Source organism: Rhea pennata, chromosome Z (assembly GCF_028389875.1).
Source record: "Rhea pennata isolate bPtePen1 chromosome Z, bPtePen1.pri, whole genome shotgun sequence".
Taxonomy (NCBI): Eukaryota; Metazoa; Chordata; class Aves; order Rheiformes; family Rheidae; genus Rhea; species Rhea pennata.
Genome location: NC_084702.1, coordinates 79,564,705 through 79,578,285, shown reverse-complemented (window position 1 = coordinate 79,578,285; position 13,581 = coordinate 79,564,705). Strand labels below are relative to the sequence as shown.

Genomic DNA, 13,581 nt, shown 5'->3' with positions numbered 1-13,581 from the left:
TCTCCTGGCAAGACAGCTTGCAAGACGCAGCTGACATGGCACAGTGATCTACTTACTCCCTGTTGAGCTGTAAAATGACCCAGTTCTTACGTTATTATGCTTTTAAAGGGCTTAGCATCTGCAGGCAAATACACCTGCAGTTCTTGTACCACATCTGTATGCAGGGAACCAGGTGTAAGTCACTGCAGCTGCTGTCCAGACTTGGCTAACCAGCATTTACGGATGATCTGCGTTCTGCTGGAGCTTTTTCTCCCCCAAACAGAAGCCTTTACAAACAAGCAAGCAGGTCATCCAGCCCCTTTGGGGTTTGCTTCCAAGCACGAATGGTTACGGGAAAGCTGTACTTTGCAAATCATGAGCATAATGGATTGCAATGGATCACCCATCGTTTCATCTCAACTGCACAGCATTAGTGAGCACCGCAGAGACACCTCATGACCTGCTATCCGTAACTGAACAGATGCCATTGCTTTTGTTCCCTTTTAGTGGCGTTAACCCTATGAATCTCAAAACCAAGACAACTGCCTTCCTTCCCTCACCTGCAACCCCAAGGACTCACGAGCTGCGAGCACAGTAACTGATCGAGGTTATGTGAGGTGTAGTATCCCCTACCAATTTTGGCACATGTAGCACCTTTACAGGGAGATGATGAGAGCTAGTTACGGATTAAACAGATCCATCTTCTTTCCACATTTAAATCCTCTTAAAAGCAGGCAGATCTTCAAGGAAGCGGGTAATAGCCTTAGAAGCTGCAGATGTGTGGCCATGTGACCTCCTTACAACAACCTCTCCATCCCCAAACCAGTTGGGCAGCCCACAAGACTTGTGGTGACACTCTTCTTCCGGGCTCCGTGTGTGTGCATGCAAAGTGTCTAGTAATCTCTTTCTAGTAGTTCCTGTCAATGTTTCCTGCCTTCTAGGACATTTCTTTGTCACTGACCAGAAACTGCCAGTAATATTTCAAACACTGCAATTCCCAGCAAGATAAATATCACCACTTTCAGTACATCTACATATTCTACTTATCTTGGTTTCCTAAGAAAACCAGGAAGGCAGATGGGCATTGCTTATTCTACACCATGGCTGCTAAACCAAGCAGCTACAGTCTACAAAATTTCCGAATAAAAGAAACCAAACATGTCTAGACCAGTGCAGTGGAAATGAGCAGTGGAAGGAGAAACGGAGCATTTCTGTTTAGAGCTTTATTTTTTACATGACCTTTCCTCACATCCTCTTGTCCTGCCCTACTTATTTTGCCCAAGTAGCTTTGTTTTCTTTTTTTATTCTGAATTGGAAATACACTGTCTGGATACTTGCCAGAAGTCAGTCAGACCACGTATATCTTTGTAAGAGGCTGATTTTTTTAAACAAAGATAATCTGTCAGAGTTTTAGTGATGTACTGAACAAGGCATAGAGGATAATAAATTGGGCTGAAAAAGCTGGAAATGAACAAAAATGAAAATGCAATTAATGTGATAGCTAAAGACAAGACAACAGATACTATGAAAAGATGACTGCCAATCTGGATAACAGGCACTAGAAGAGTTCTTCAGTAATCGTTCTGGGGATAAATCTTAAATCTTAAATTCATGACACCATCAGCAAATTCTTAATTTATTTTTTAAAATGTGTCACATACTCACATATACATGTGCCCAGGCACATATATATAAAAATATGTGTGGACATACAAAATGTACTAAAGATATTTGATGAAGGGAAAAATTTAGGAAGCACTGTCAGGATACAAGAGCAATACCAAAGAATGAAGTAACTACACAAGATTGAGGAGCAAAGTAATATAAAAGGGGTAATGCAACCAGCTGCACACAACAGTCACACACGAAGAGATTAACAAGAATTAACACCACAAGGTAGAAAACTGCCAATAGACAGCAACTAAAATACAAAAAGTATCACAAACTATGCAAAGTCTCAAATTTACCCCAGGCAAAAGAAAACAAATGGATGAATAACATTATAGGTCACATATTTCCACTGAAGATAAAGACATACTGATGCCATTCTACATGGCAGCATGGACATCACCAACATCAGGATTATCACCTGCTCTGTGCTGGAGGAGGAATGCTGGCCTATAAGTGAGAACCCCACACATTACTACAACATAAATAGCATTTTATTCGCCAGTACTAAACAAATGAAATTGTCTAAGTGCCAAACAAGCTTAAAATACTGCTTCTACACAGTAGGGATCACCAGCACAATATAAGGTCCTGAAGCCAATTAACTATAATTTGAATCCCTGTCACAGAGCAGTTCAACAGAAATCAAACATCATGGGAGACTATAAGTATACTTGATGCCAGGAATGCAGTTACAGTATGTTCTACAATTGTTTGGCTGCAACAGCAAGGGCATTACTGATATAGCTCATGACCTTTTCTGAGCTGCTCTGACAATAAATATTTGAAATCTGGTTTTGAAACATAAATGCCTAAGACAGTTCATGCAGGCAGGATGCATCTTGCAGGAGCCAGTTAAGGCTGGGAAAGACAAGGGCAAAAAAAACAAAACCCAACTCCGAGAGTAAAGTAGAAAAGCAGATTAATTTACAGATGGGGAAGGGGATTTCTATCAGTGATGCTGGCATCTTACAGCTCTTATTTTAGGGCCCATGTACATTAATGGAGTCCACGTGTTTTGCAGAGTAACTCAATATAGATTATAAAAACTAAGCATAAACAATTAAAAACAAGTTATAAAATGCTGATCTCAAGTCATCAGCAGGAGATAAAGCCCGTTATCTTTCTGTGTGTGTGTGTGTGTGTGTATACATATATATATATATATATATATGTATACACACACACACACACTTACATATGTATATACACACATGAACACAGACACACATACGAAACAATCAGGACAAGAAGAGGGGGAAAGGCAGTTTTCATATTTAGTCAATCACTTATTTCTCTGCTGAATTTCCAAATTAAGTTTCAACATACATACTACATCCAACCACCAAGCAGTATCACTTAAGCACTTTATAGATCCGTTCAAACAGGTGTCTGCCTTAGTGACAGACTGACTAAAGCAGAGCTGAACAAACAGGCAGGAAGTTTTTTCCTCTGGCCAGTATCATTTCTTGGAGCCAATAAAAATCAAAAAAAAAAAAAAGATAAAAAAGATCATCTGCTATTAATAAGTACCTCTCTGCTCTTCCCTCCTCCTCCTCAAAAAAAACATAAAAAATACTGCATTGTGCTCAGTCCCCCACAAAAATACTCCAGGCTTTAAAAAAGAAAAAAGCTATCACCAGAAAAACAGTAAGAAATGACCTATTGTTTTTGCTTCTGACCACTGCTGCATAATCAGCACTTGGAAAAGCTTTCACGGCTTGAAATAATTTCCTCTAGCACGTCAGAGTGCTTATAGGTCAGGAAAGTTTTGAGACACCCAATCTTGAGACAACCAAATCACACCAGTCTATCCTCCTTTTTCCCTCCCTGCAACACTTTTATCTCAAATTTGTTTTTGCAAGCAGTCGGGTTGCTGTATTTGTGCAACCCACATTCATACAATATTGGGGCGTCTCATACTGTACAAAACAATGCAAGCAACTTTCTGTCTTCTTTCCTTCTTCTCAGGACACTGCGGAGTCACTCTTTCCCAAAGAAGAACTGGAGCAATTCTCACTAGAGTTACGGGCAGGACCCACAGAGATGCAGCTTGTATTTCTTAGCCTGATTCCCTCCCTCGTTCCCGCATAACTTTCAAACCCACTGCCAAACCTCTACTAATTTTGACAGAAAAAGAGAGCCAAATAAAAGAAATTCCCACAAGTTTCATTTTAAAAAAACTGCCACTTAGAAGAGCGAGCCAGCCTAGGGATCCCACCGAGAGAAGAGCTACACTGAGCACCGGCGTTAGGCTGCCAGCTGGCCACTTCACGGCAGCACGTGCTGCTTCGTGTCTGGGCAGGGGACACGCAAAGGAGCCAATGATTACCGGGGCAGAGAAGGAGCCAAGGTCACAGGGACGAAGGGAAGGAAGTTTACAGAGGAGGAGAAATTTGAAGCATGACAGGGGGGGGGGCAGGGGGAAACAGAATGGAGCAGAAGAGAAAAACAAGACATCAAAAAGCACAGGACAAAACCATGAAAGTCCAGCTCTTCTAGTTCCTTTCCTCATAAAACCCCCTATTCAAGGCAGCTAGGTTTGTCACTTTTCTTGACCACTTGAGATGGCTTGGATTAACTGCCAAGAGATCTCATCTCATTTCTCTTTAGCTTTAGTTTAAAGATTGATCATTTCATAATCCCAAAGATGACTACTGCTCTACAAAAAAAAGGGGGAGATTGGGGTACAGAGTTGGAAAAGGGAATCTTCTAAGAAAGTAGCTTTTTTTCCCCAATGAAGAGAAATTTCTCCCAATGCATGGAACCAATATAACGTCTCTACCTCCCAGATACCTTATTTTCAGATGCGCTCTCTCTGACCAGGGATGTTTCTAACTGATGTGGCTTGGTTCCCATTCACAGTCTGTCAGGTGAAATCCAGGACTAGGACTCAGAGGCTAACCCGTTCTATCATTAGCAAGTTTGAATTCAAAATTACTTTTGTGAACTATGCAATAAAGCTCTTAATCTGCTAAAATGTTCTTGGAATTCAACCAGCCAGAAAATTAAGCCAGTAATCAGCAAGAATCACCAATTCTTAACTTGCCACAAGAGAGCAGCAAGATCAGATGTGTAAACCACAGCAAATTGAGAGAAGTGCAGGCTGACAGAAGCAGCAAGTGTCATTGCAAGTCCCTGCACTGTAGTTCTCCAGGTAGCAAACTTCAAACAATCACTGGTTCCTCCATCTTCTGCACCTTTTTTTTTTTGGCTGAGGCTCAGTACAGTTCCTTGACCTTAACACTGAACACTGCTTCAATCTTAGAACAAGGTTCACTGCACTGTTACCAGCTGAAGATAAAATGCTGGATAAATAGGCGCTACCAACCTTGTTTGTTCGTGGGTTTAACATCAGTGGCTTCCCTTTTTCTTTCGTATGTGCACTGCGACACACCGTTGCGCAGGGAGCGGCAGCTACTCTTAATCGGGAGAACATTTTTTTTTTGTATTCTGCACCTGGGAAGGAGAAAAGACAATCACTGAGATACAGATGTCGTTGAACTAATATTCATATTTCTGCGTTATCTGTTGTAAGAGAAATAGGTACATGTTAGATAAGGCTCCTCACTCCAACATTGTGCTAATCACCTAAAATTGCCTTGTTGGGGCCAGGACGACAAAAGAGACAGAAGTCTTTACAATACACAGAGTGTGCTAATGAGTAGAGAGTACATACAGAGAAACTAGTGTAATTAGCATTGTGCTGTGAGCTGCAGTGAGCCGGCATTTATTAGGTATTGTCTTGTAGCTGCACCCTAGACCTAGGGTGGAAAATAGCCACTCGCAAATATTATCCTTCTATGGTGACCCGCATAACTGGCACCAGTACAACTGCCAGGGAGGACAGAACAACTTGGGCCAGTACAGCAAGAAAACTGAAGTTGCGTTTCTCCAATACCTTTCTGACAACAAAATCTACTGGCTGGGACAACAGAAAGGAAAGAATACGTGTCTCTTGGCCTATTACAACTAGATTAGACAAAAATTGTAAAACAGTCAAATGATTATTGAACACCTGGATTCCATTCCTCAATTTTTCAGACTTCCAATTCTAAAAAGAAGAAAAAAAAAGTTATTTTCAGAGGAAGCATACTCTTTTCAGTAAAGGAAATCCTTCCCTAAATAGATTCAAAAATTTCTTAGAGCCACTCAAAAGCCTAGTTCTTAACACTGTCAGGTGATGACCACTTTCAAATCTATTTTATTCAATTCTTTTTAACGGAAAGCTCTTTGGAGCAGAAATTATTATTTATTACAAGCTTGTATAACACAGTGGCACAAGGGACTCGTCTCTAAATGCTATTTCAACAACGTTCAGAGACAGAAGAGCAGTCACAGCTCAGGACCTTACGCAGGACCGCAGCCGTAGGCTTCTATAAACCCTCATTAAGATTGCTGCCCGGCAAGGACGAGGTGTGCATCACCCGGGTGTAGTATCATGCAGAATACAGGCACAAGGAGGATGGGAGAGGAGGGGGAAAAAAAAAAAAAAAAAAAAAAAAGAGAGAGAGAGAGAGAGAGAGAGACCCCGGGACGGGACGGCAGGGAACTCTTCTCCCTCCTTTGCAGGGCCTCAGGGAAGGGGTCTCCAGGGCATGCAGTTAGGCTGTTCGGACAACCCCGTCCCCGCTGGCCCCAGCCTTTCGCAGCTGGTGCTCCAGGGTTCCCTGCCCCAGCTCTACCTTCAAATCCTAGACACATGCATGAACAGTAAAACAGGTACGAGATATTTTTAAGGACTGCAAAGATGCATGGTTTGGATTTTTAATTTCTTCCAGATGGAAGACAAAAATTAGATTAAGGAGTAAAATTACATTATCTTAAAAATAGATTGAGTACTTTAAAAGACCTTGCTACAATCAAAGTTACACATAATCAACTTTTAAGACAGCAGACTGATTTTAGAAGTTATTATCTGAGAATGTGCTTCAAAATCTTTCAAAGCATTTAAAGAATATGTATAAATCTGCTATTTTTCATCATCAGTATATCTTGGTTTCTTTTTTACCCACTGCAAATTCCAGAGGACAGCAACGCTGACATTCAGCAGGTTCACTCTCTTGTTCGTTTTGGCCTTCCAGTTTCAGAAAGTTCCGATCAAAACTCACGTGGTTAGTTGTTTTGCAGTACAGAACATAAATTTACTGCGTGGAGACAGGACAAATGGAAGTCATGCCAGCATGACAACCAAATGTTGCTTTTAACACGATAATTCCTCCCTAAACTAGCTAGTAGTGGACTGAACACAGATGGTTTGCCAGAGTTAAGGCAGATGAAAATACATACAGCAGGATCAGATAAGCAAAATTAAATTTGTGCTACAAAACAATCAGCCTTTAGGAATTCAGTCTTAACTGATTTTAATTCTGATAGCTCATGCTATCATGCAATTGTAAGTCCATGTCCTTATGCATATGGAGCCAAAAATGATCCGTGATCACACAATCCCAGTAAAACTCAGCAGGCATCTTCTCAATCTGGTTTTAGGGAGGATTCCTTAAAGAAGGAACTAAGAAGTAGGCCAAACATCACCCCTTTACTCTGCTGCATTTATGAACCAAACAAGACTGTGGCCCAGATTTCTCCTAACTAACTTTACATCAATTAACTCTCTAATCAACAAGAAAAAGAGGCTTTTCTTGGGTAGGAGTCAAATCTTACATGGGCCAGATTACTTTCTGGAAGTGCTCCTCTCCTCAGAGGTGCCCTAGAGGGACCTAAAACTAGTCTCTTAGTTGTGGTATCTCAGATGCTTACAGCTAAGTGGAAGGAATCTGGGCTTTATTTTCCTCCCATTCCCTTAGTTTAGATCCAAGAGATATGATCCCTGTTGATTTACAGCTGACAGAAAATTTAACCCTCTGACAGAATTTAACCTGTTAGATTCAAAATCAAGGCTACATCTATACACGCCATTGGGTGGGTTAATGCTTTTTGAAATAGAGCTCCCAGCCCAACCCCGCACGCCCCAACGAGATCCACAAGATCTCATCCACGGAGCGTGCGCCTGAGCCCAGTGCAGCCCTGGGTAGCTATAAAAATAGCTCACACCAAGAATTTGGAATTACAGCCAAGAGCTTCTCAGATGAAAGATTCCACCAGACAATAAAAGTACTCTAGATGCAGCACGGTCCAATCAACGGCAAATAGGCTGGCCTGGCCACCGCCGCTTCTCCTCTGGCCTCAAGGGAAGGAGGAAAGGACATGAGGCTTAATGCCACAGCAGCTCATATTTATCCTGCCTATTTGAGGGAAGAGCTCAACAACAGGTCTGCAGGAAAGGCCCCCGAACTGATACCTGGCTTCCAGCAAAATAAAAGATTGGGTCATGCTTCTTTGCAGGAAGATTTTTAAGTAGTCATGAGGGGTTTTGTAGAAATGCTACCTAGAAAAAGATTAGGCCTGAGATGGTGGTATTTTAGCCATAAGGAAAAGCAGAAGTGATTTTAAGAGTAGAGGCTGATAGAGAAGAGGGAAGGATGTCAACCGAGGGCAAGAGCGGGCTGGGAGGATGCGAGACCAGAGATGCACAGAGCTCCGAGGTTACGCAATGTCCTGTCAGCAGGAATTAGGAAGAAAGCAGAGGCATTGAAGGAGGAATAAAATTTTTGCTAAAACATGTGTCAGCATAATGAGAATGAAGATTTTTTCTTTCTTCTTTTACTTACAGTATTTGACAACGTAAGGAATAAACAAGCCTGTGGTACACCACTAGATTCAACTCATTACAACCAGTAGTTTTTGACTTATTACTACATCCATGCTGTGTCACAATTTAAGGGAATTAAATTCTTCAGCAAACCAGATGACAGCTTTCTGCTGTACCTTATCAGGAGGCATCTGGCCAGTTCAAACTAATTACTAATTCTGTACAAGTGCCCTTATCTGGAAGCAAATGTTTTCCTGCTGCAATTACAGATTTGTTAAATTGCAAAAGCTACTTTTAAGGGAAAGGCTCGTCATACTTTTAAAATGTACAATTACATTGCTCAGAGAGTCAGGAAGCTCAGCATCAATTAGAGCAAGATCCGCCTCAATTACTACACAGCCTGAGTTGTGGATTATACCTAATACTGAGGAATATTTCTCAGTGGACAGCAATTTATGCTTGATGACTTTGCAGTCTTCCTTCAGTTTGAATGATGCTTAAACAAAAATATTTCAAGTATTCTTGAAATTCTCCATAAATGAATGGTTCCAACCTTTTTTTTTTCCCCAGGTAGTGAACTTATGGAGACCTCTGTGCTATCAGGAGCTTGTTCTTGATAACACAAGCTAGAATTGTTAATTGAAGACTCTAAAGCCTCCTAGAGTTTCCCACCTTTCTGGTCAAGAATGGTTTTGGTTTCCTATGCACGACTACTCTAGGACCACCAAACCTTTTCTTTCATACGCACATCACAACCGTTCTGGGAGTCTGCACATTCTGAACTCGACACGGTTATGCTCTCTCTCTCTCTCTTTTTTTTTAATAAAAAACCCAAGCCTTGCCTAGCCAAGCATGACACAAACCAGGCACACACTCACTGGTTTCATCACTTCAGTAGTGATAAAGCAGTCTAAAATTATTCCACTACGCAAATATCAACTACAAATGTGTTCCCCAACAGGAGCTTCTCAAAGAAAGGTTTCCCTTTGCCTGCTACCCTACAGCATTGCAGTAAGTGCTTTGCAGAGAGAAGAGGAAAAGGGGGGCATTTCCAGTTTGTAACAGGAGCCCGTCAGCACACTTGTTTGAGCAACAGAGCTGGACAACACAAGGCTCTGCACAGTAACGCAGCACCTCCAATTCCCTGCGTGCTCAAAACACTGTTGGGTATAGTTAATAGAAAACGGTGACAATGATATTTTGGCTTCCTTCCAGCAACACCCCAAGCCATCATTTTAAATGACGTTTCTGAAGTACCTTGAGATCTGCAGATTAAAAGATACAATCACATTGGCAAGTGTTAATAACAATACGTTCAACAGTGGAAACTTGGCCATTTTGGAAGCAGATCTTTAACATCTTGGAACTACTTTTCTTCCCTCTCATCCTCAAGCAACCAATCCAACAGGAAGAAAAACTGGATCTACAGTACTTAAGCAGATTTGGTCAGTTCACATTTTGAGGTTTGAAGCATTCAGCAAATAACGCACACTTAGCTGAGTTCAAATGAGAATAATTCCAGAACCTCTTTTTAAAAACAACTTAAAATATCAGCAAACTGCACGCGATACAACTGGAAAATAGTACCAAATTGTTTGGTATTGGAATTTTGGTTCATAAAAGATCTCATCACATAACTTCAGAAAGCTATTTTTCTACACAAGAGTGGATCTGACTTGAATATTCTTCTTAAGCACCAGAAAGGCCATTAACCTGCGCAATGGAAAGTACAGTAGCAATATTTTTGGTGTAGTCTGAAAAAATATAGTCAGATCCTGATTTTATTCCCACAAGTGGTTCCACTTGTTTTAGTGGGAAGACTCATGGTAGTAAAGGTAACCACATGTATGCACGCCCTATCCTGCAGATGCCTCATAAAGAACACTGAATATTAAATTCCTCTAAATACACAGAAAGACACTGTTGCTTTACTCTGGAGAGCAGGTACACAGCTATCTTACGGCTCTTCATTCCAAGAGTTTCGTCATTCCAAGGGTTTTTGGACATCAGCTGAGACAGAAACAGGGCTGTTCTCAACTACAGCTGCACACTTACAAAAGGGTGATTCCTTCTGGGAGGATAACTCAGCAATAAACATGGAGAAATTGTGCTACTGGCTAATTTAGCGGAGATAATGCAAAGTATAAGCTTGTCAACCACTGATAATCTTGTTGTGTACTTCAGTAGGGACTTTAAAAAAACTTCCTTCCTAAATTGCAGAAGAATCTGAAAAATCGTACATACGCAGTTTGTTATCAGCCCAAGCAATAGTGCAACGTTGCTTCTGCTGCAATAAAGGTGCCTTCAGCACGAAGGCCGTTAGCAGGGAGGATGAACACCCGATGAGCATTCACCCCGAGCAGAGCATCCTACCACGCATGACGGCGGCGTCTCTTGTTTCTTAGTTTGCACAAGAAGCAGCTTCACATCTTGCTGGTGCTCCTGGCCGCTGACTCACAGCACTAACGCACGGTTTTATCAGGGATCCTGTCCTGAGATGATAACACATGCTTTTCCTTAAAAATACATGCACAGCCTAACTTCACGTAGACCAAACTACACGCAACAGAGCTAACTCCGCGCTGGACGCTCATGGCCGGACACACAAATCAACTACCCACCGGGTCTTGGAGTTTGCACAGTTCTTTGAATTATGCATGGGTATTTACATCTATAGGAGACTCCCCCGTACCGTTTGTTACTAACTTTTTGGAACTAAGAACACGACGATAAGGGTAATTCCAGAGGAGTCTCCTTGGCTGCAAGACTGCCCTTTTTCAACCACCTGTTCACCAACGCACCGCACGTTTTAGGGTTTCCTCAGCCAGCTAAACCGTGCCGTTATTATATAAGGTATCGAGCTGCTCGTAGAGTCAAGCTGGTACCCAGCAGCTCTCGATATTGCAGGTGCAGCGAAACCGAGATGAAAGCGGGACCGAAGGCGAAGGCGGCATTTCAAAGAGCCACCGTCACGTCTTCTTCCAAATAGCCAAGAGGACCAAAACAAAAAAAAAAAGCGAAAATAAAAAAATAAAACAACCCCCAACACAGAAACTGGTTCTAAAAATACCAAGCGGTTATATCAGCGTTTCCTGCTCAAACTCTGCTGTCTCCCAACTTTCGCTCCCTGTTTTACGGCTGCACCAAGGCGTGGGAGCTGCTGCACCCTCAATTTTAGCAGTTTGCGCCGCTCCCCCCTCCTTAAAAAAAAAAAAAAAAAAAAGCCCCAAAATCTGCCGAGAAACGGGGATGGAGCGGGGGGAGGAACTCGTGGAAACGGCCGCCTCGCCTCGCCTCGCCCGGAGGGACGGAGCGAGGCCGCGCCGGGCCGCACCCCGGCTCACCGGCCGCGGGGCGCCCGCCGGGCAGGGCAGCGGGCCGCGGCGAGGCAGCACCCGGCAACGCGGCGCCCTCGGGGCCCTCGGGGCCCGGCCCGGCCGCGCAGCACAGCACACGCCGAGGGCACGGGCACTCGAGGAGGAGGAAAGGCACACGGATCTGCACTGGGAAGAAAACACGCCCCCCCCCCCCCCCAAACAACGCGTTTTTAAGGAGACGGAGGCCCCTCACACGCCGCCGCAATTGCGGCAAGGTTACCGGAACGGGCTCCCGCTCCCGCTGCTGCCCTCTGCGCGATGCCGCCCGCGGAGCCGGTTCTATTGTGCCGCAGCCGCTCCCATCCGGCGCAGCTCCGCCCCGCCCGGCGCCCACCGCTGAATGAAGCAAACAAGGCTGCGCCGGGGAGGGACACCCCGGAGGGCGGGGCGTCCCCCGTGACTGACAGCGGCGCGCGGCCAATGAGAAGGAAGCCGGCCGGCCGGCGGCGGCGGCGCTCGGCCAATGAACCTTCTTCCTCGCGGCGGAGAGGAAAGCGGGCCGGTAATATGCTAATGAGGTCGAGAGTAGGCGGCGAATCGGCGTGGAGGGGGCGGGGCGGGAAGCTCGGCGCCGTGAGGCGGGGCGGGGCGAGCCGTGAGGCGAGCGGAGACGCGGGCGGGGGAGCGCGCGCGGCGGCCGGCGGTTAGGGGCGGGCGGCGGCCTCGGTCCTCCTGGGCGGAGGCGCTGGATGCCGGCGGAGAAACGCTGTTATCCATCGGGAAATAACCCCCATAGGGGCATTTCCCTTCCCTGAAGAGCTGGGATATACCCCCCAATAATATACAGCGTGTTTGGTTAAAACGTAAGACTTGGCAAGAGACTAACAGGGACCTAATGCTGCAGGTCAACAAGAAAATCAGACCCAGAGAGGAACTGCAGGGTGATAAAATATCCCCTCATAATAACATAAAACTGTTCCTAATATTCTAACTTTTCTAGCCTTCTTAACAGAGGAGATGCAGTTTGTCCTCCAGCAAAGCTCTCCTGCTGTTTGGAGGTAAGATTGTATGAACTCAGCTTGCTTCTTCCATCTCCTCGCCCTTGGCGGGGGGGGTATCACTTCTTTAGTCCATATTCTAACATATTTTCCGGGGGTTAAAAATTATGAGGCTGTTAATTCTTTTCTGGTACTTTGGATGATTCTAATCATTAGCGATGTGAATGAGCACTGTACCCTTAAAAGAAGCAGGGTTGCTATGGTAGCAGTAACAAAAAATGTAGGAACCTGCTTAACCAAAACCTCCTCTTCTGATCATCATTTTAAGGCCTGTCATGAATTACATACTCAGTTGCCTTCCCCTGTACCAGCACAACTGTGACGGCTTTGAAACATCCCTGAATAGTGTGATACTGCACCCATAAAACAGAGAAAATTGCAAAAATAGCATGAAAGGTCATGACTTTGTGCCCAGCTAAAAACAGCCCAAATGAAAAGCATTTAAAAACACTGCACTTAATACCAAAACAGCATAAATCAGCCTTGCTGTAAACCCATGTTTTAAACTGGTTGAGGCTCCTGTCCAGTGTGTCTAGTGGACATTTATACTGAATGCTGAAACACACTGCGAAACTCTTCCTCGTGAGAGAATGTCTGTCTTAAAAGCTGTGTTGTAGTTAATGCCAGAAAAGAAAAATCCCCACCCCAGCAGATGATATTTGTCAGGGCTTCGGGGTCTGAAACTTCCAGGAAGTTTTTAATGGAAGGGAGGACTTAAGAACTGCACATCCACCACTCTGGCGTCAGTGGTGTCTCTCCGTAGTTGTTTGGTAAGTCCATGAAGTACGAAGGATCACTGCGTCGAGCCTTTGAGTGACTGTTAGATTTACATCTGATTCATGCAACTGCCTGTGCTATAAAACAAGCAAAGCTGTCATTTCTTCCTCCTCCTGAGAACATTCAATCC

General features: G+C 43.9%; 1 protein-coding gene across 5 annotated transcripts in view; it reads right to left on the bottom strand.

Annotated features, from left to right (window-relative positions):
- The window catches only part of ME2 (malic enzyme 2), a 36,832-nt gene extending 24,823 nt beyond the window's left edge, over nucleotides 1-12,009 (bottom strand). For 2 of the 5 annotated variants that reach the window (XM_062599678.1, XM_062599683.1), the window contains exons 1-2: nucleotides 11,897-12,009; nucleotides 4,979-5,106 (exon numbers count right to left, since the gene is read on the bottom strand). In XM_062599678.1, the coding sequence (XP_062455662.1) occupies nucleotides 4,979-5,086 (108 nt within the window). In that variant the 5' untranslated portion in view covers nucleotides 5,087-5,106; nucleotides 11,897-12,009. Of the gene's footprint in view, nucleotides 1-4,978; nucleotides 5,107-10,543; nucleotides 10,642-11,896 lie in introns of those variants that run through there. The other 3 variants (XM_062599680.1, XM_062599682.1, XM_062599679.1) reach the window with 2 other exon arrangements.
- Between the last annotated feature and the right edge of the window lie 1,572 nt (nucleotides 12,010-13,581).